A 23662-nucleotide genomic window follows, 5' to 3' on the forward strand; every position below is an offset into this window, starting at 1 on the left:
TTCACCAGCTTTGGCAAACTTGGCCTCCTCAGACCTGACCTTTCACCACTGACCAATTCAGATACCTAAGAGAGACTCACTTGAGTTCAGGCACCCTAGTGCCTAATTCTAGGGAGAGTAAATTTGGTTGGAACATTCATTGTCCCTGTGACCAGGACAATGGTCATGGGGACACAGGGACAATGGGAAGATATGACTGCTCTGGATTTGTTTGAAGGAATATTTTGGACAGGATACTTGGGGTATAATTGGAGCCATCAATGGTACCAAAGGTGATCTTGAAACTGCCATGAAAAAATCAGGGCATTGGGTTTCCATACCCTGTAGCAAGGGTTGGGCATAGGGGCTACAATCATCAAGATGGTGGAAAACTAGGCATTACATGGCACCAAAGTGTCCAGAGGACTAAACTCATGAATGCTTGGGTGAACAAAATTTTTTTGTGGGTTGATACAGAGACTATCAATCTGTGGTCAGAAGCAGCACATGGGATACAAAAGCCAGAAGCAGAAGTCAGAGGCTTGCTGGAATTCCTGGGGTATGCGGGATGGAGTATGCTAGATTTTCATCCTCTGTGGAATTAGAAAGATTGGAACTAGGCTCCTAGATCTATAAAGGACAGAGAGACCCCACTGACATCTGGGTGAAGTTACAATTGTTCATTATCAATCCCGAAAGTAGGTGTCACTGTTATTTTCAGGCAGTTGGTCCATTTAGTTTGGGTTTAGTAATCACGCGGCTCCAGCCCTCTTTCACCATGACCCAGAGGAAAACTAGCTTCTACCCTAGCCCTGCACAATTCCTCATGAGCCATGGATCAAAACTGGAATAGACTCGAAAGTTAGGTGGGCTTAGTACAAAGGCGCCCCTACCACTGTAGAGATGCTGCAAAGCCAGTTCTGCCACCTTTAGTCATGCACGGAAACACATTTTTAACGGCACTGTGCTACTCTTGGCCCACTTCCAGTGCTACTTCGGAGGAACCACATTAGTTCAATCAGGCTTTCTTATTAATGCCACATTAATGTGGTTTTCTATGTGTGCTTTTAAAAGGGGCTCTTTCTTGGCCATTTCAATTAATTATAGTGGTTTTTCGTAAGGATAATACAAGAAGCAATATAGCATTGTAATTAGAACACAGGCTTTGGGGTCAGACAGACTTGGATGATACAGTATCTCTATTTTATGTGTGTTTTGAGGCAAGACACGTCACTATCATCTCCATCAACATCTACTCTTTACTAAGTGTTAGTCAAGAGATTTACATATGTTATCTCTTTAATTTTCATGGCAAACTGGTGAGATTGCTGAACTTAGGACCACGATACAGATGATGAAACAAAGGCTTAGGGAAGTTAAACATCGCCCCTAAACAGTAACGACAGTAATATTAAATAGGAATAATAAGTGTTTTAACCATTTCTGAGGTCTTATCACATCCCATGCCCTATTATGAATATTTTACACATGGGACCTCATTTAATTCTTAACAGTGCAGCCAGCATATTCTTCGAAGCTCCAGGGTTTGTCACAAGTGGAGACTTATAAGGCCCACCTGCAAATGACAGATGTTGGCAATATTTCGGCCTCATTCCCATAACGACAGCCGATCTGGCATGCCTAGATTTTTGAGGTTGCTTATTAACATTCCTAGCCAGGCTGTACTAGTTTCCCTCGTCCCTCTCATGCCCTCTCTCCCCGTTCCTCACCCCCCTAAACACACACACTGCTTAGATCTCCCACCATTGGTGTCCCCCTTGGAGTTCAGCGGTTTCTCAAAGACTGCTTCAAGCACTTTAAGGTCCTGTACTAAGGTACCATATTGATTACACAGCATGTCTTTGGCATTTATAAATTTAACATGCATGGTTCCATCAATTTTTGAGAAAGTGTAATGGTCTGTGACATAATTATTTGTACTTATGCTGGGACACGAGTTTGAATCATACACAGTGACAGAGTGTATGCAGAACTGGGTGTCTCTGTTAGACAGAGTGTCTTGTGGCCTAGACTCTGTCTTTGCCCTCTATTCAGAGCTGTATTACAATAAACTACTTTCATTATTGTCATGTTCATAATTAAGTCAATGAATAATATCATTTATTGAATACTTATAGACCAGGTACTGTGTTCAGGGCTTATATGTGGAATTATTAAATTAGATAAGCAAGATGTTCAAATATAATCAAGTTGCACAGAAGCTGAGGTACAGGTGAGCTGAATGACATGGCCAAGTTCACATACCTGAGAAGACACATACCTGAGCCAGATCCTTTTAGGCTATCATCTGCCTGTCCCAGGACCTGGTTATGACCTCTGCAGGGGTGAGGGGTTGCGGGTGTTCTGAGACGGAAGTCACAAATTTCTAATCCTTCTCTGACCACGAGGGTGACCTGCCATGTGTCCAGACACGGTCACCACTTGGCAACTTTAAAATGTATTGTGTTGAGATATTTGTACCATATACTGGTTTAGAGGAAATGTTTAGGCTGATTTTAAAATAATTTTACATTAGAAAACATAACTTTAATTCAAAAATTTAGAAATTGTCTAATCTCAGCTAATCAGAACTGACAATCAGGGCTGCAGCCTGCTTTAGCTGGGTGCAGGCAGTAGGATGGTCTCTGTCCCTTCCTGCTGTCGTCTTCCCATAGCTTGTTGACTAGGGACGTTAACTAACGTTCAGACTCTGGTCTCGCAGATCCCTTGAGCTCACTCCCCCTTTCATGGTGTTCTCCTGGGTTCATCCAAATTTCCTCTGCAGGGACCCCCTGCCCTAAACCTCTGTGGAGTGGTCTTGCCTTCTATTCCTTCCACACAAGCTCTTACTACTGGAGTCCATTCTGTCTCCAGGGAGCCCTGCCTGGTTTGCTGTCACTGCACATGGAGTCCGCATCTGCCCACAAGAAATTCCCGTGCATTGTGTGCCCCGCAGCCCTGAGAGCCCTGCAAGTGCTCTGATTTCCCTTCTGCTGCCATAAGCTATTTAAAACTTTCTTAGTATGTCAGCACCAGCCCTATTCCCCAACTGCAGGATTCAAGTTCGCCAGGAACCCTGAGAGTCTTCTCGCTAAGCTTGGGTCTAGCATGCAGTCTCCCTTCAAGAACAGCAGAGAAAACTTATTGCATAGTAAGACCTACCTCAAAAAAAAAAAAAAAAAAAAAAAATCTTAGGCATCTTTCCAATTTCTGACCCCTTTTATTGCTGTGATGAGGATGGTGATGATGGCCTTGATGTACCGAGGAATTCATGAGCTGAGACCCAGTATTTTATCATTTCCTTAATAAATTTTGCTTTTGGGTATCTGTCTCAGACTCACATTATCTTTTATCTGTTGTGTTGGCACTTCAGTCAAAACTTAAATTTTGATATTCTACTTCACAGGATGGTCTCTTAATCTTTATAGCAGTTAGATGAGTGAAATACTAGTGCTCTTATATTTCAGATGAGAAATGGAAACTCAGAAAGGCTGAGTTGCCTAGAGATCAAATTTGAACCCAGGTCTATAGAAGTATTTAAATACTTTTATCATCTTATCTATTTGACAACACATTAGAAGGGATTTCTTATGAGTATCTAAAGTAAAAGAGCACTTATTTTAATCTTAGGGGAAAATGTCATATATGAGTAATAAAAAATATTTCCCCCTCCATATATAACTTAGTTCTCCAAACTTCTACATCACTACATTGTGTAGGGCTAAAAGTTTCACTTCTGGTAACTGCAGAAGAACTGGATGTTTCTATTTTCACTTTCCACATACTCTTCCCATACCTGTGCTTTATATAGAACCTATATATTGGTTCTATCTCCTTAGCACCTGAAGTCTTCCTCAAATACTATAGCCAAACGGTTTAATTGCTATGTGTCCTTAAGATATAGTCTATAGAATAGTTGCATATATAGGTGCTTAAAACAGGCCCAGGCAAATACAGTACTTGGTTGGATGATTGGAGATTGGCCAATCAAAAATCAGCTTGTACCAGAGGACTATCTGCTAGTGCATTCAACTGTTAAAGCCCTACATTTTCTTAGCCTTCAGGGAAAGTTCCCCAACACTTCCCTGCACCCCTTTTTGATCATTGCTGCTGTTAACTATTTGCATTTCTCCTTAAGAATAATTTAAGTATTGGAAGAAAAAATATTTGGAGATATGTCCTAGGGAATTATACTATTCCTACAGGACCTGATGACCTGATTGCTAGTATTCCATCTTTTAGGTACAGAAAAAATTTCTTCTTTGAAAACATACAGAAAAGTTTAGGTACTAAAGAAAAAAAGTTTTATTTGACTTTACGAAGCTCATAATATTTTAGAAGCATTTGTCAATGCCTGTAAAGTTTTTTTTTTGTGTGTGTGTGTGCTTTGTATCTTGTCCTTTCAAACTATCCAGGAAACCACTGGTGGCTTTACCTTCTTTTATCCTGTATATCTAAGTTGAGAACAGATGCATTTTTTTCACCTGCATTAAACAGGCCACTATTATGGGAAGAGCTGTCCTTTTGTACCTACCCAGCACACCACTAGATCTTCCCTACCCAAAATAAATGTCCTTTTGTTTTGAAATAGGAAAATTAAATTTCTTTGAAATAAGAAAAGCTAGTTTGAAAAAGAAATAGTTATTTGAGCTACTCAAAAATCTTAGGAGAGATAACAGGTTTGCATTGGTCCTCACACTGGTCCCCTGGTTATTCATCTTGTTAATTTCCAGAACAGTCATTTTTAAACTCCCCCATTTATTCTATTTCTGTCACTGAGCGATTTTTAGTAAAACTAGGTAGTGTGGTGCAGTAAGAAAAGAGATAGCCTGGGAGTCAGAAGCTTGGGTGCCAGTGTTTTTCTTCCCGTTCTGGTTGTATTGCCTGGGGCAGGTAACTTACCTTTTCAGAAGGGTAGTTTGCTCACCTGTCAGGTGGGGAATAATAAAAATAACTCCCTGCATATTTTGAAGAGTTGATATGAGGATCCAATGAATAAGAAATGGCAAAGCACCGTTCAAACCGAGGCACTGTACATGTATAAGGTGTAACAATAATTGTGAAACAGAGAACCTCTGTAAGCTGTGTGCAGTCCCAGAGAGTATCAGACAGTGAGTGGAAAATGAAACACAACATGGCGACAGGATTTTCTGCCGCTAAAGGATAGCTGAGGTATCTAAACTGGCTGTCACTTGCATGGGGAAAAAGGAAAAGATAATGAAAATATTTGAACCCTTTTTTTCACCTAAAGGTAAATTTACGAAGCCATGAGATGAAGTTAGCTTGGCATGAATTTATATTCCTGAATTCCTATCCATCTACCCAGTGTCACTGACACAGAGTGGGTTTAAAAGAAGATGGATTACCACATATACCTCCATAGCAATTCCACTTTATTATTTCCCATTTAACATGCCCACCAGCTTTCCCTCACACTGTGTTGGCCAAACACACAAACAAAATCTATCTTCATGTTGTAAGTTTTATAATCATATTTTAAAAAAAAAATTCTCCTTCTCGGGCAATTTTATTTCAAAAATATCAGCTAGAAACAGAAATTTTGGAATATCGAAAGCATTTTCTGTCCTGTCCAGAAACATAATGTCAATATTAACTCTCAAAGGCTCACTACAGGGAAACATTAAGGTCTGAACTAAAACCCGACTGGAGGCTCCCCACCTGTTCACACACAGGTATTAGGTCGGGCCAAGAATGATGCCGGTGTCCTCCTTATTGTCTCTTTGTGGGAGACAATTGAAAAGTAGCCGACGCATCTAAAACTCAAATTTGGGAGTCTTAAGAATTCGACCTGTTGGTCAGAATTTAGATAGCTAATACTTATGGTTATGGAAGTAAATTAACTTTGTCTTGGAGAGATTACTCAGCATAATATGAGTCTCCCATTGTCCCAGGAATCTGTTAATTTGTTTAGACACCTGCTAACCATTATTAACCATTAGTTTTTTCCACCGACCAAGATACTCCAAAACGTTCCTGTATTTTGTAATAGTGGAGCTGTACAAACTGGTCACTTAGAGTATGCAGTGTGTAAACCAAGGCAGATTAAGTGAAAATTATCATGGTTGCAGGGAGCCTGGGCTTGGAGTCAGACACTGCCATTTTCTAGCATTGGAACTATGGATCTTAGTTCACACAACATGTGTCGATGATAACCTTTATTTTATAGCTCACCAGGTAAAAACCAAATGAAACAATACATGTGCAAGTTCTCGGTGAAGGTTAGGTTACTACACCAATACCAGTTATTGTTATAATAATAAAGTCCTTTCTGGTTTTGACAACGGGGATTCTTGAAACTGGTTACCAAGCAGGGAGGAAGCCCTCTCTCCCTTAGCAGGGTTCTGTGCATTTAAAATCAGTTGTCTCAGTGAGTTTTGTGAAATTCAAAGTCTTTTTAGCAAAAACAATATACTGTTGGCTGTGGGAGCCTACTGTCGAATCATGACTGCTGGTGGCTGGCAAGGAACTAAGAGCTACTTACAGCAGACCAGGACTCTAATCCCAGGAGTCCTTGAGTGGAGGCCCAAAGACGAGATGGAGTGAGGCATCTGCAAACCGACAGGAAGTGCAGGCAGGATTAGCAAATTTACTAGGGCAGAACATAAGGGTCTCATGCAGTTAGCTCGACTCTGTTCTGTGGCCACACATAATAAGTGCATGCCTTTCTTACTTGTGATGGGTGATGGTAGAAGAGTTTGGAGAAATAGTGTCAAGTGCCCACAGTGTGAAGTGTACCTATGGGGAGGCCACATGAGTTCGGTCATATTTGTACATGGGACAACCATGACAGAATGGCCAGAGACAGAATTCAGTAAAGAGCCAGGATAGGCTGAGACTTATTTTCCCACAAAGATTTTGGCACTTTTTTTAACTACAGAAGAAGACGCGTGAATATGTTCTCATTACCACACATTGATACCCTAAACTGTTTCTGTATTTCTATCTTTGTCTGCCTCTCTCTACACATATATCCAATATAGTCAGTTAAAATTGGTCATGAATTATCCTATCAGAATGGGGAAAAATGCCACTGCATTTTAATGAGCTGGATGGTTTCACCTCTATTTACGAAAGGGTTTAATAGAAGAAAGATTCTCCACAGTTAACTTTGTTGTTTCTCAGTTGGAAGGAACCAGTGATCAATAAGAGTGTTGTAATCATAAAACTTTCACTTATTGTTTAACTGGTTATTTATTGAATGCAAACTGCTACTTCATCTATTCATTCAGTGACTCAACAGATAATTATTGAGTACCTACTAAGTGATAATGAGCATCAAAAGATGCTTAGCTCAAGAAATTTATAAAATAATGGGAAGATAAGGCATCCACTCGAAGAACTGTGGGAAAAATAGTAATTGTCAGAAAAGAGATTCAAAATCTGATGGAGACTCAAAGGTCATACTTGCCGATGACTAGGGAAACAAGGTGGAATTTGAGATGAGTCCTCAAAATTGGATGGGAGTTTGAAGTGGAGCATTGGAAGAGGAAAGCCATTCCTCATGACGGAAGTGATATGTACTGTAAAAAATGCTGGAGCAACATGAACATGCAATATTGGAAAAATGGTGAAAAATACAGATTGACTGAAGATAATGATATAGGGAGATGATTGATGTTATTTTAACTCTCTGCCTGGCAAAAGTTATTGGAGAAAGATTGTTCAAATTTTAGAAAAAGTCACTGAGGCTGGATAATTCAAAATCTTGAACACTGCTAACTTTGGGCTTTGTTTAGAAGAGAGGGAGAGGTATTGAAGAAATAAGATCCAGTGGGGAGACAGATATGATGTTGAGGAGGGTGGATGGAGGCAGGGACACCAGGTAATAAATAGGTTATTGCATGAAAGGTATAGTAGGGGAAAGGTAGACGAGAACTAGAAGAGGAAATGAAAATGAAGGGACCAATGTCAGAAGTACTCGCAAAATTGTCGTCAGTTCTTGGCAATGGTTTGAATGTAAGATGTGAGATACAGAATGAAGGTACAAAATTTTTGAAATTTCATTTTGGGTCACAGGGAGACTAAAAATGTGCTTGTTATAAAGCAGGGACCTCTAGACGTAGTTTTGCAGTGTGTATGTGTGGGGGGGATGGAGTGGGGTGGGCGTGATGGTTTGATTTTCGGCTGAAGTTAGAAAACCCAGTGAAGCCTAATGATAAGGATTTACAGGTATTTCCTATAGAAGAAAAATGGGTTGTTCTAGAATTAAACCCTTTAGGTACCAAGGAAGACTAAGGTGTATAGAAATGAAAGGATAATGGATAAATCAAACTGATGATCACTGAGCATCTATTCATCAAAGAGTTTCTAAAATCAACCTGATTATTTTTGTAGAGCTCTATGAAAGACACAGATCTTATATCTTAGAGCAAAACATCTACTTGAATTGCCAGCTTTGACTTAAATATCTGGTGTGCTCTGAACTTAGACGTGGTCTTAGAAAGTGTTGTTCAGTCCCACGTGTGATTTGTTATAAAAGTTTTCATGTGTCTACTCTTGAACTCAAATGTGTTAGAGAAATATTAATGACTTCCCATGCTTTTGTTTTCAGTAATTTAATACCATTTATTTAGTCAGTCACAATAAACAGTGACTTTGGCTCTCTCCCCAGGGGAAATAAAAAAGTGTGTGTTCCCCAGGGATTGTAGATAATTGTTCTTCTACCAGGGCATACCTTTTATAAAAAGAGGCTTAGATTCCATTTGCCTCCCAAAGAAAAGCTATATTAAGGTATGTGGTCCAGATCTGACCTGCAGTAGTTCATTCGTCGATATGCAACAAAAGATTAAAATTAAAGATAATGATACAAATTTGGGGACAGGATTTAATTGTTCCCTGGGGTAAGGGAACACACCTTTCCTGCAGAATAACTGTCAGAAACTAGACCAGCCTGAGTGCACATTTTCTACCAGACAATCACAAGAAGAATTGAGAGGAAAGTTAGCGTTGTCTCCAAATTTGCTGCCCAAAGTCCAATCCTCTCCTATCAAAGCCTCCAGAATTGTACTTTCGGCAGTCCAGCCAGAAGGAAAGTAACGCAGTGTGTATTCAGCATTTTTCCTCCCCCAAATGTCACTTATAAGAGATTGCAGGAAACTTCGTAAGTTTCCCTAGAGTTTTAGCTATCTAAATCTACAAAGCAGTTGTCCTTTTTATGCATGCTCTTTCTTATCTGGAATGAAGGTGAGATGTTTAAGAGGCACCAAAACATACATGTGAATAAACAGGAAAACTGACTCAAGGCGGAGCTTGGAGTCTTTGCTCTAATTGCCTTATGCTTCCTGTTTTAAGAGAAGGAAGAAAAACCTCTTACACCACTTCATTTTATCTGCTTTTGGTTGATGGCTCCCAAAGCATACCTAACAGCCCCACCATCTCTTCATTAAGTCCCCGGTTTATATCATCTGATCCCTGTAGGACACTCCTACTCAAATTTCACGTGTTTAATTTTAAATGTAATTTCATGTCTTCTCTCCAAATTATTACTGTTTCAGATTCCCTCGTTTTCTAGCTCGCATGGCTTACATTTTTTTGGACTTTTTTGTTGTTTTATTTTTAAACCAGTAGTCATAAATTCTATTGTGCGACTCAAACCTTTCCTTCGACTTTACTTATGCAATACTATTTATCAGAGCCCCTTTGAAAACTTCTCTCTTCCAGCCAAGTCTGACCTATTAGGTTCTTTTATGGATGCTGTATTCATTTTGTCTTTGTGATATATCGGCGATATACCAGGCCCATCACCTATATTTATGTCATCATAATGTGATGTGTCCTATACTTTCTTCTGGTCTAAACTCTTCCATGGTGCTCCACCTTACAATGAATGCCCTTTATTTCTCTGATTTTATAAGGCAGATTTAACATGAACCTTACAACGTGGCCCTTGGGGCTTCATAAAATTCTCGTGTTTCTTACTCTGTTTATATCCGATTAGAAAATATTTATCAAGCAACTCTTCTGTTTATGTTACCAAGTTCGATGCTGCTGGGTTTGAAACTGAGTGCATCAAAGGAGGCTCTTGAGCTGCTTATAGTATGGTGCAAGGCAGACTTCAAGTACACAAATGACTGCAAACTAAATCAAGTAAAATAGGAGATGTAAATTTGACATCTTGACACTCCAGTTAGACTAGAAACAAGAAACTGAATGTACTCTCTAGGCCTCTCAGTGCAATCAGCATAGAATGAGGTACACTATAGATGTGTGACCCTTAGCAGGCATAGCAACACAGCCGCACCAGTGGCAGTCCTGTGCTGAATGCATGCTACATACCCAACACTTCCATTTGTAATCCTCAGAGCCTTATGAAGTAGGCACTGTTAACCCATTTCACAGATGACGAATCTGACTGTGAAAATTGTTAAGCAACATTGTGCCTACACTAAAACCAGCAATAGGGGTAGAGCCAGGGTTTGTAACCAGATATAACTAAGAAGTTAAAAAGCCGGTGCATTATTCCATACTCATGATTGTGTCCACCTACTAGGGAATGGATACCTGTGACATCACCTCACATCATTCATGTATATACATCGGGGGTGCCAAAAAATGTATACACGTTTCAAGAAGTGTTATCTATGCTCAAGCAGTAGTTCCCTGTAATCAGAAGTGTCTGGATGCTGATGGTAACCACTTTGAGCACCGCTTGTAATTGCAGAAGTCAAACGTGACTTGTATTCATCTTTTGTTACCGATATATATTATTATAATTGATACATTTTTTTTCTTTCTTAAAATGCGTATATATTTTCTGGCACCCTCTGTATACATATACACACATATATACACATGTGTATATATACATGTGTGTATGTATACATGTGTATATATGTATACATCTATACATAAACCAATATACTCAAGAATATTGTTATCCTTAGCACTACTGCTTACATGCAGTAGTGCTAAGGATAACAATATTCTTGAGATTTCTTTTAAAAACCCACTTCCCAAATGTTTGAGGTTATCTGACTTTATGTATACATATTCTTTGCATCTTCTGCTGGAAATGCCCCAGCAACTTTGTTGCATTGTCAGTTGCATGCATGGACTACTTAAAGGATTGAATAAAAAGCACTTTCAGCTTGAAGAAGAGGTAACAGGATGGCTTCACATCTGTAGGAAACTGGCTCTTACTAGATGTCCATCCTGACTCTTGTTCACACAAGGGTCATTAGAAAGCACATCCTCCTTCCCATGCACAGGATGTTGCCTGCAAGCTCCCATTAGTGCTAATGGGTCATTTTCTTTCTATCGCCCCAAGGATCAAAAGGAGATGCTGCATCTTTGATGAAGTGCTAATGCTACACAGGTCTCAGGCCACTTAAGGGTTTTCTTTGTTCTCTTCAAATGGCAACCCAACAGGGGACTTGAGACCACTATCTACTATATGAAGAGTTTATAAAGACAGTATTAAATGGTGGTGCTAAGTGCAGCTTCAGTAATGAAAATTAAAATGATTCCCCTACTTATAAAGCCAAACTCTTCCACCTTGGTATGTTTGAGGCTTGCATCCTGCGCTGCTTGAATCAATATGTCCTGCTCTTTAATGACACAAGGGAGAGATTACTACTTTTCTTCAATAAGCTTTAAAAAGTTGTTCAGGCAACTATGTTCTCTAATAGGAAAAAATAGGATTGTGGCAGGAAGTGGGGAAAGGAAGTAAATGCATTTTAGAATTAGCTCTCTCCCCTTGTGTTGCCTTACCATTCTTTCTTAATTTTTTCTATGGTGACTTCAATCCATCAAGTACCTCACAATACTTAGTGCTTATAGCCCAGTACTAGGCACTGTGGGAGAATCTAAAACAAAGACACACGTCTCTCTCCTCCAGGAAGTTATAATCAGAAAGAGGAAAATTGGTTATCGAATATATAGCATCCCATACATAACTTTCAGTACTGAATTCTCCATCTGAAAAGCCTGAAGCCATGCCAAGAATTCTTCATTCAACACCTCTCACCCTCCCACAGACACACACACACACACACACACACACACACACACACACACACACACACTTCTCTAATATTACATTCATTAGGCCTGGAGGAGAGCTGAAGTTTCCTAACAAATTTAGTTGAATAAATGAATGTAGGGAGTATTTCTTTGCATCGACATTTGACAGTATAAATCTCAGCCCACAATCTCACATGTGCAAGAAAGCTAACTTTATTTTCTCTGTAACTCACCTTGGTTTCTATTTTGAGCTCTGACTCTGAGTTAGTGAAAATATGATGTCAAGCAATTTTAGTTTCTTTATTTCTCTGGGATTGTGTCTGAATTAATTGGGGTTGGGGACTTCCCCTTGTACCAATTTTGGGGGAGGTAGAGAGAGATTGCACAGGAGCTGACCTTGAATATTCTGTATTTATAGCTCAGGCACCCAGCACTTGTATTGCTACCCAGCACCTTCATTTTTGGGTACATGACCCCTTCAGGTCAGTCATTTTTCACGTATTTCTGTGCCACTCCGGGAATTGTTCTGTTGCTCCCACACCAGTGGAAAATGGAAAGTTCTGTGAAGCTGCCTAAGTTACCAACATGCTTAAATCTAACATGCAGCCATTTCTTTTCAAGGATCTCGCTGCTGCCTCTGGGTTCTGTTGAGAAAATGCACACAGATCAACATCACCCCATAAACCCACCTGAGGTTTCAGCTCAGCCCTCAGATTAGAGCACTGCGCCCTCCTTTTGGCATTCACTAATGACTATGTTCACATTTCCTCTCCTCCAACTTTCTCTCCTGCTTGCCCACATGAGAGGCAGGAAAGCTTTACTCTTCTTGTGTAATTGCCTATATATTCTATTTCACTTCTCTAAGAGTTTTGGCTTTTAAGACTCAAATGCAGAAAGATAATTTTATATCTTTGGTTTATGATTCATAGCCCTTCTCTGAGGCAACTAAAACACAATGGCTTGAAATATAAGAGAGGAAAGTCTAAGGAGAGAAAGGAAATATGGAAGAAAAAAAATCAAGTGTTTCAAAAATAGTATCCCATTTGAGGCCAAGAACACGCTCTCCTTTAGTAGTAAGAATGATGGTGAGCAGTCAATAGATGCTTTGTTCTACTTAAGAGGTGGAGGAAGTAAACACATCCAGTACCTTCAGGGCAAATTAGATGGGATTAATGGTATGCTAGTGTAATATGAGAGTTTTAGTTAGTAGGTCAGGGACCTAAATTCTCAGTTTTTATGGTTAAATGACTTTAAGAAAGCTTAATGTACTCAATGCAATTCAAGAGTGTTATAACTATGGATTGATTTTACACGCTCTACCAGCTAATAGATCAGCTTAGTACTGTTCCATGGATGCTGATAGAAGAGATAAGATTTCTGGGTCAGAAACCAAGGATTTATTACTCACGACAAAACAAGCAGCAGGAGCATTGACATGTGTATCAGTTCTCCTTGTTCGCAAGCCCCATGAAGGGACCCTCATAAACATTAGGAGTGTAGGAGATAATGTGTTCAAGTGGGGAAAATGTATCAGGTGGCATGGAAATTAGGTAGAATGGTTAATATGAGAGAAAATTCAAATGACAATGGAAAGTCAGGGGAGTAGCTATATAGAGCATGTTTACCACAACTTATAAACAGGGGCAGTGTATTGTGGAATTTTGGGGTCCCCCTCCTTATGTTCTACATTGATTAAGTGTTTACTAGAGTCAATTAATTACATTTAGTCAGTGCCATTTAGATATGGTGAATAACCTATGATAGGAAAGGAAATAAAATCAAATTTAGATTGTAATTTCTTTTTTTAAGTAGTGGCCCTTTTGGCACCCTCTGTATTGATAACTTGTTAACAGATCCCAGAGAAGCATAAATAATTCAAATTTGTATAACTTTACCTGAAAAGAATGTAATATTCAAATATATAGAAACTTGTGGGAATGAACTCGTGAATAAGACACGTACAAGCAAGGATAATAGGCTTAAGCATAGTAGAAAAAAGTAATATTAGACAGTAGAGAGAATTTGTTGACAATGCTTCTGATTAACTGAAAGACCCAGAGTTCTTTAAGCAGAAGGTAGATTGGATAATAATAACATCTGTTGACTTGACTACATATTTTCACTTCCTATATTTTATCTCATTTAATCCTTACACAACCCTATGGGATATGTTATTTCCATTTCAGAAATGAAGTTACTAATGATCAGAGAAACAAACAAAAAATATTGTCGAAGCCATAGAGTTGGTAAATAACCCGGATCCAATTTCAGTGCAGGAATATGCAACCCCATGGTACATGTTACTCTGCTTGGACACATTGTATTGAACTCATTTAATTCTCTGTGGAAAAAGCTTCTAGAAATTTCTTCTAGTGCTAATGTATTCAAATATTTTTATTGTTTTGTATTTTTGGGAAAATATCTCATTAGAAATTTTTTTTTTTTTTCATGAAAAGTAAACCTCACTATTTTTTTTCCCCTGTCCTACTGTATGTTTAAAGTTAATGACAAGTTACTTTTGTGACCAAAACTTTGATCTTCCCACAGGTGACTTGTATATAGGAGGAGTGGCGAAAGAAACATACAAATCCTTGCCAAAACTCGTCCATGCCAAGGAGGGTTTTCAAGGCTGCTTGGCATCAGTGGATTTAAATGGACGGCTTCCAGACCTCATCTCAGATGCTCTTTTCTGCAATGGACAGATTGAGAGAGGATGTGAAGGTACTAGATTTTGGTATCACACTCTCATCATTGCAGCTCCACCTCTAAATAAGAACAAGTCTCTTAACTAGCAAAATTTGTTTCTGCCAGCTAGTCAACCACCCCACTTAGAGTTTAGAAATCCTTATTCATATTTTTAACTTCTCATCCCATAAATCCTAAATTTTCTGGACTGCTTGCAAGGCTACACTAATGTCTGCTGCAAACAGAAGCTGTATCCATGGTTCTTGTTATTTTCTGCTTCTTTGCATTCTGTAGTACACAAAATTAGTGTGTTAACCCGTTCCACATTACTTGCTTTATAACATTAAATAGACACCCCATTTAGACTAGAAAAATATATTTATTCCAGCAAGTGTTAATCGATTTGAGCCAGTTTTTTGAAGTCCACATTCAATAGGATGTAACAAGAAAATAAAGGTAGTTACCATTCTTAAATTACTATTTGGTTTGTGTCTATCTGGCAGCAGGAGTGTCTCCTGTATATTATCAGTTTGTTTTAGCAGAAAGTGGTTCCTTCTGTTACTCAAGGCTAATATTCCATACTTCAGAAATGTACTCAAATATCTTCCTGTTCCTTTGTGCTTTCTATCAGACTAAGATCTGTAGGAGTACTTTTTGATTGCTACTTTCATTTTAGATAATTTTCATTTCAACAGCTCAGATTATTTGAGCCAATTCTCCCTCCATAAGTGTAATTTAATCACATTATCCTGAATTTTGTGGTTCTGAATGTGTTGCTGCTTTTCCTTTAATGTTGAACACAGTTTGGACCATTTTGAAAATTTTAGATTCATAAGGAAATTTCATATGGGAGAAGCAAAGAAGGACATGTGAATTCCTATTCCCTAGGAGATTATGAATCATTTCCTCTCAACCAAAATAATGCCATTAGATTTAGCAATTACCTAAGTACATGGAAAAATTTTTATTTGAAAATACTTTTTTTTTTTTTTTCTCTCTGCAACATATATTTCCCTGAAAAAGTCAGGTGAAATTCAAACTGTGTCTTAATCCTGCCAGAGGATAAGGCTATTTAATGCAAATCTCTATTGAATTCATTTTTAATTTTGTTACCATATTTTCTTTATTTCAAATTTTGGTATAACACACTTTTGTAAAACAAAGGAAAACTATGTGTTTTTCTCCTTTTACCAATTTAGCAAAGGAAACAACATTGTTAAGTGAATAAATTCCCTCTAGTGGATAGCTACAAAAATGTGGGACATAAATAACATTGATTCTTGGAGGTGATCTAATCTGTGAGAATATATACATTAAAAAAATAAATAAAAGGACTACAGATTCTTCTGCAAATATTTTTCAAAAGTAGGCCTTTCTACAAGTTGCTTGGTGACTTCTCACCTGTAAGAAATAGTGGGAGCAGACACACACATTCACAGCTAAACACCCACAAGATAGAAAACCAAACACACACACATGACCCCCCACCACTGGCACATGATATGAGTGGGTGGATAGAAGGGGAAACAAATGAGAGGAAGATGTATTGAGAAAGAGTATTAGCAGCCATGATATTTGGTGTTATTTTCCAACATAATCTAATAAGTAATTTGGTTAAGATGACTGATTTTTATATCCTCTTGGATAACCTTAAATTTCTATTTGAACATTTGAAATCATTCAGTAGATTATGACACTGGTTCTTTCCTTACCTTATCTAAGATGCTTTAATATTTGAGATTTAATAATTCTCACGCGCTTTTACCCCATTTTCCTTTTTTTCTTAGAATGTTACCGTGCTCCTGCCCTTTGGCTTTTACATTGCCCTGATTTTTTTTCATTCCAATATCAAGATTGACTTTTACTTTATGATTATTTCTATCCTTTATGGTTCCTAGTAATAATCTCAGATGTGCCCATCAAAGGTGTAATTAGTGAGATACATATGTTTTTAGGATCAGTGATCACATTCTAAATACTAGATAAATTCTCTCTCTAAATATTGTCTCATGGAATAGTAAATCCAAATCACATTGGAATCACTTACTTCCATATTAATAGAAATAGTATAAAGTTGACATAACCAAAAATCTTGTCACTATATTCCATCATTCCTACCCAACAAGACTTACAAATCTCTAAGCGCCTTTCATGTAAAAGTTCTTGGTCTTCCCTGAATAATCACTTGCTGCCTTTCATTTCTAACTAATTTTAGTTGGTAACAGCTCATTTTATTTATACACCACATGTTAGCTAGGGGAGGGAACTTACCTTGTCCAAGTCGCTTTAGATCAGTGTTTCTCAAACTTTAGCCAGTATCAAAATTGCCTGGATAACTGTTAAAACACAATTACTGGACACCACCCCCAGCATTTCTGATTCAGTAGGTCTAGGGTGGGGTCCTAGAATTTACATTTCTAACAATTTCCTAAATGATGCTGATGCTGTTGGTGGGAAGACCACATTTTTTTGAAAATTACTGCTTGAGATGGCATTTTCCTGCTTACATCGGAGAAAATGGAGGCTGGTAATCCAGTAATCCAGCTCAGTTAAGCTCAATACTTAGAGTCAAGATAACATCCATACGTAAAGTCATTTATTTATTTTTTAAATTCAGACACTCTTTGCACAGACTTACAACATTCAGAGCCAAAAACTGCATTATAAGCTACACGAATACTTAATTATTAATGCTACCATTGATTAAGCACTGGTGACATTATGCTGTTTTATTTAATCCTCAAAACTCCGTATTAGACTTCTCCTTTTAGATGAGTTAAGTTGAGCCGCAGCGTTGTAAGGGGACCTTCCTAAGGTCACACAGCTAGTAAGTGGACAATGGAAGCTTTGAACCCAAGTCTGCCTTATTTGAAAACCCAGGCATCTAATAACCACTGTTTGCTATTGTTTCTTTGGTGTCCAGAGATTGTAGTTTTACTTTTACTTCCCTTTCCTCTTTAGATGTATTCTTAATTTTATCTACTTACTGCAAATGTCCTTGTGGCTTGTTTCCAATTTGATTCAGTGATAAAGTAGAAGGAGCACTATATAACTAAAGGGGAAACTAAATTTTGGGCTTTGTCTTGTGCAAATGCCTGTCAATGTTTAAATATTGTTTTAGAAGGTGAGTACTTTGAAAAATGTGTCTTCTCAGGCATAGGCATGCATTCTCTCGTAATACCTGAATATAAAAAGACGGTTGTGGTAATGAAAAAAATAATCATAATAAAGCACGTCTTTATGCTCACATGAAGGTGTGGCTGGAACTCTGAGTTGCTTGCTCCACAACATGGGAAGATTACTTTTTAGGATTGCAGTTTTACCATTTTTAGAGTTTAGCATTATTTTGAAATTGTATATCTGATCATTTTTGCAAAAACAAAAATCTGGCTCTTCCTCAGTTTCTGTGCCTCCTCTTTCCTCTGCTGGGCAAATAAGGGAGCCGCTTTCCTTTGATAGAACAGCCCCTGACCCAAACGGGGCTTGTACCACGCCTTATTCTATGCTTAGTCCAGGAAGGGATGTGGTAAGGGATATTGTTTTAAGAGATTAAAAAAAATAAACAAACAAACACACACCACACACACACACACACACACACACACACACACACACACACACAAATACTCTCTATTTTCAGTCTGTAATACCATGGAATAAAGATCATTAGACCAATTACCTCTCACAGATTGGAAGAACAGCAAAAATTATGCATTCTAGTGTTCTTATTTATTTGATGCAATAGATGAGAAAACTGTTATATCTATTTAGGTCTCCCAGACCTGGTAGATTCTTATTATTAACAACTATTGTTATTACTATACCTGTTGTTATTATTATTATTATTATTATTATTATTATTATATAATTGATATTTGCAATATGATTTCTGAACTTGTGAAAATTCCCAGAGGTTGGGCTAAATTCAATAACTTTCTATTAAGAGAGCCTTTACTGAGAAAATTGCAATAGGAATATAATTGTAAGGAACATGTTTAAATAGACATTTTACAAAAACATCAGTTTACACAAAGGCTAATTATAGAAAATTCTCATTTATTCACTAAAGCAGGTACCGAAAGGCTCTCCCTGTTAACATCATGTAATTAGGCTGGTGTCTATTTTGATATTTTCATAAAACTTGTAAAATTGTGTTTTCTACAAAAGAATTTATACTCAAAAGCTATTTAGGTGGATAACATTCCCTTTTCACCCTTCCCAGGTTAGTCCTTGTTAGTGAGGCTCTGCTGTAATACGTAAGCAGAGGACGATTTATAAGAGGGAACGATAATGATGAAGGAGGAGAAAATACAGACATAATTCTAAGATCCTTAAGCAGTATGCGCATATAGCCACACAAGAGCAAAGATAAACACTCCACATTGAAATCTTGTAAAGGAACTTTCTTTGTGGGGATTTATATTGGAGTTTGTTCCATCCTCTATATTCTCTCCTCCAATCCAAAGTATGCATGCATTTTGATAGTTTGGTGACAATGAATGGCTGACATCGTAGTTTTAAGTCTTAATTGCAACAGCAAAATAAAAGATCTAGAGGGGAAAAAATGGAAAAGGATAATTGGTCCGTTAATGACCATAGTCTGCACTGTATCTGCACGTAACAAATGGTGCTGCGTACTCCACATAAGCAATACAGTCGCTTTGGTGAGGCACTCATCTCTCTCTAAGAGAGGAAAAAATACAGAAGCCCTTGTAATTGTCCTTCATTACATGTCATCGGCTCAATTAACCATTATATATATGTACACACATATATAATAAAATTCTAATGAAGTACTGCTTTCTCATTTTTTGGCTTAAGATTTATGGCTGTTAGTATTAATTTGTTTGCTTTACATAGCATTTTTCTCCCCTTTTACAGCAGCATGCTTTTTGAATCTGAACGTTCTTCTGTGTTTGCCCCATTTCAGTATTGCTTACTAACATTTAATATATTTTGCTTTTTTTTTTTTTTTTTTTTAATTTTGCTGACAAAGTTGCATTGATGAAAGCTGACTTGCAAGGTAGATGGCCCTGTGTGTATAAAACAAGACTGAAACCCCACAATACACAGTGGAAAACTCAAAATAACATTTTTTTTTTTTTTTTACATTTTTGCGGTAACATATTTGGATGCAGACTTAATTTTTCCCCTTCTTGAACATTGTGCAAGAAACCTCATTTTGTAGCATAGTTTGCACAGAGGCTTTCAGTCTTGAATATGTTTGTGTAGTGATAACCTTTAGTGCTTTGATCATCCTTTTTTAAATTCTTTGTTTTTCAGTGTTCTAGTTATGATTCTTTAGAAATAGAATAGCATTCTTTTTACTTGTATGTTACATGGGGCATGCCATTTATACAGTTATTTTATGTTTAATTGCATGAAATTGTCAAAGCATGTGATCTGATACTTGCCAACATACCTATCCAAAACACCCAATAATCATAACTGTAGCCATAGCTTTTGCAGGGAAGCTTCTGGAACCCATAGGACATTTTTGCATAACTCTCCTCAGTTTTTTTGCCAATCTCGTCTCAATTTCATGAAGTTATAATCTCTATTTCTCATGGTGTCTCTATTCATTGGTCAGAAGTTAAGGAGATCCATGCATTTTTCTAAAATTCAAATGGAGATAGAGAATTATTGATGGTGGAATGAGATTACCTGTTACGACAATCATACTAGAAGCTAAGTGCTCGCTTTTACTATTTGTTGGTTTAGTTTACTATCATAATGTATTTTTTCCTACATTTGAAACTTCAGAAAAGCCTTCATATCACAGCTTCTCTGTTTCTACTTCAGGTGTGCAACCTAGAACTTTCAAAACTAGTTTGGTCATATATTTTGAGGTGTTGGCAACTACTTTATGTGACCTAGCTCATGTATAAAACACTTCCGGATTTTTTTTAAAAGAACCCAAGTTTCTTTTGGATTGTTTTCCAGGGCCCAGCACAACCTGCCAAGAGGACTCATGTTCTAATCAAGGTGTGTGCTTGCAGCAATGGGATGGTTTCAGCTGTGACTGCAGTATGACTTCCTTCAGTGGGCCACTCTGCAATGACCGTAAGTACCTCCCTGAATAGGAATAGATGCTTGTCTTCGTTTCCATTACTGTTTGATATCTGCGGTCTAAAACTGGAACTTCCTATATTATCTGTGAGTAAACGGCACTCATACACAGGAGAAGCAGTTTTTTGTTTTTTTTTTGTGTGTGTGTGTGTTTTCTACAGAAAGGACATTTTGAAATAGTAAAGTATTAATCAAGGATGCCAATGGCTACATGTTATGATGGTGGTGATGCTTTGTTTTCAACTGTGTGTTGTGCCATTTTTGTTCATTGCCAATAGTCACCTTGTTGAAAATAATGTTTTCATTTCCTGTACATGGCAATTCCCCCCCTAGTTTTTTGAAAGAGACTTCATGTCGCTTTATATTAATACTTAATTTGATAAGATTGTATCTTGAGGGATGTAATTTTAGTGACTGGTGACCGGTCTCATTACAATTTTTTCACTCTACAGCTCTTCAAGCCCATATCTGCCTTTTAATTTGAAAACATGTTTAAACGTTGTCCTTCGAGTATTCTCCCTTTTATTGTAGCCACTTGTGAGTGTTTTCCCCCTGTAGTCTCACAATGTAAGTGTGACAAAGAAACACATCATTCTCATTATATCATGGAATATCTGCTAATGCCTAATCTATGGGACTGCAGTTAGGATTCTGAGACTGCATTAACGGGTGTCTAGGATGATGTTCTGTTTCTTAACTTTCAAATAGACCGTGCTTTACGGCACTCCATCAAAATGGTAAAAGCCTTTCCTAAAAAAACATTGCATTCAACTCTACTGAGAAAATATTTCTGACAGAGCTTCCTGGTTGTAAAATAGAGTACATGCTTTATGTTTTTAAATGCTACAGCCTTTGAGAAAAAAAGCTCTAGGATGATGGTGTGGGCAATGGTCTGATTGAAGGCTTGGGCTTCTAGGCAAAGGCTGTGCTGGAGTATATAGATTTAAAGAAAGACTAGAGTTTGTTCATTTTGACCTTTGTGTATTTGAGACTCTCTATTCATGTCTGTAGATATGTGTATCACAATGTTGAAGATGGGGTCAAACTGAAATATTGCATTGAACTGAGATGTTGCAGCCTAGAAATATAGTACAATTCCCCGGCTATCTCCAAGTTTCCTATCCAAACTACAGAATGTAGGAAGAGTAAGCAACTAATACAAAGTAAAGTGGTACTTGGAAAAGACCTCCAAAGGTCACAGCACCATAGATGGAGAAATATTTAGTCTCCATCCTGCCAGTGACATCTTCTGTAGAATCACAAGTAAACTCGAAGCAACAAACAGGTATTCACACTCTCACACATTTGCAAACACTGTGTTTCTATAAATCAAATCACACTTACAAACAGTCGCTCCATTTGAGGTTATACACCTTATGTAAAGATTCAATAAATACTTAGATGCACATAAAGCAAAGCAAATAAAAAACCTTATGTATGCTTTTGATAAGAACATGTACATATACATATACATATAAAACAGTAACTTCCTGCATTTGCTCCCGCCCCATAGAAAATAACATAAACTTGTGTTTCAAGGACAGCCAGAAGGCTGATAATTTGTTATGATTTTATTATGGCAAACTTTTAATCTTGAGTATGATCCTGACAGATGTATGACTACATGTGGTAGCTGAGAGAGCTTTTTTTGCATGAGACTGTTTTTCATTTTGCTAAAGAACTTTCTCTGCCAAACTTTGCTTAATCTAGTTTCCATGTTTTATAAAACAGTTGCCATTTGGTTGTGTCAGATTGTGTATCCTCATATACCAGTTAAGTATGAATAACACAATTTCCTGTATGTATTTGCTAGACAGTTCCTAAAGGAACAGCAAGACCTTACTTTAAACCTCATGCTGTCTTCAAATCATTTTACAGAAAATTATTGGAATGCTGCTCTTGGGTGATACGTAGTACTGATGGCAATGATAAGTCTATTTGTTATTTTCTTATAAATAAGGTAAATGTCATCCAATAAATGCATCTGATATGCCTCTTGCACAAATCAGCATTAAAATTACTTTGGAGGGCTCTCAGAATACATGCATTTTGATTAAATCATTACCTCTTAGTGGGTTTTCTGGAAATGCGAAAGAGTTTCTTGGTTTTTACATTGGAGTTTTGGTGATGAGGACGTGTAGGTACAAATCAATATTTAAAAGCAAACCTTATTTGCATATCAACTGTAATTTGTAGAAGGTACAATAGTAACCACTGCCTTGAGGACATGCAGGTGATATGGCAATAAAAGTAGCACGCCACATTTTCTTCACTTTTTAAATTAATCAAAATAATTTTCTACTTCTTATGTCTACATCTCACTGTTTTTCTGTAAGTTGCACAAATAGAATTAGTGTGCTTCCTGGGATTTTAACAAACTCCTTTTCTTTATAGAGGTTGACATGCTTTTTTGTTTTGTTTTGTTTTGTTTTGGAATAAAGCCATTTAGAACATTTTATTTTTTAATGAAATTTTCATCACCAGTTTGGGTATTTATTCATAAATTCTGTGACTGCAACCTTCAACTGCATAGATGACAAAAGGAAATAGAAACAACACTTTTTAAAAGGGGCAAGAACACACCACATGGCAAATGAGGCACCCCATCCCCCACAGCAGACCTTCTAAATATTATCTCTCTAAGTTTCATAGAGTGGGTAAAAGTAACTACAACATTTACTTATGTTCGCCTGGAGATATAATTAACAATGGGAAGATGGGAATCCCTTTCAGCTTGTAAATGTAATCTTGGATAAATTACACCAGTTAATGAACTTAAAGGAATCTTTCAAAAAAGAAGCACTTAGGCAAAATGATGCCAAACTCTACTTCCAAAGAAAAGTGTTTGTGAAACCTTTTCTTCCCTTGAAAAGTGGCATCTAAATGACCTACTCATTGACAACAACTACCTTGTTTTTTGTGGTTTTTTTTGTGTTTTTTTTTTTTT

General features: G+C 37.5%; 1 protein-coding gene across 28 annotated transcripts in view; it reads left to right on the top strand.

Annotated features, from left to right (window-relative positions):
- Positions 1-23662, top strand: part of NRXN1 (neurexin 1) — a 1058790-nt gene that overhangs the window by 528220 nt on the left and 506908 nt on the right. For 18 of the 28 annotated variants that reach the window (XM_074331970.2, XM_088796167.1, XM_088796175.1 and 15 more), the window contains 2 exons: positions 14509-14682; positions 20590-20709. In XM_074331970.2, coding sequence (XP_074188071.2) covers positions 14509-14682; positions 20590-20709 — 294 coding nt within the window. Of the gene's footprint in view, positions 1-14508; positions 14683-19642; positions 19670-20589; positions 20710-23662 lie in introns of all 28 variants that reach the window. The other 10 variants (XM_088796166.1, XM_088796171.1, XM_088796173.1 and 7 more) reach the window with 1 other exon arrangement.

This window comes from Rhinolophus sinicus, chromosome 2, assembly GCF_057876585.1.
Source record: "Rhinolophus sinicus isolate RSI-liver-muscle chromosome 2, RSI-T2T, whole genome shotgun sequence".
Taxonomy (NCBI): domain Eukaryota; kingdom Metazoa; phylum Chordata; class Mammalia; order Chiroptera; family Rhinolophidae; genus Rhinolophus; species Rhinolophus sinicus.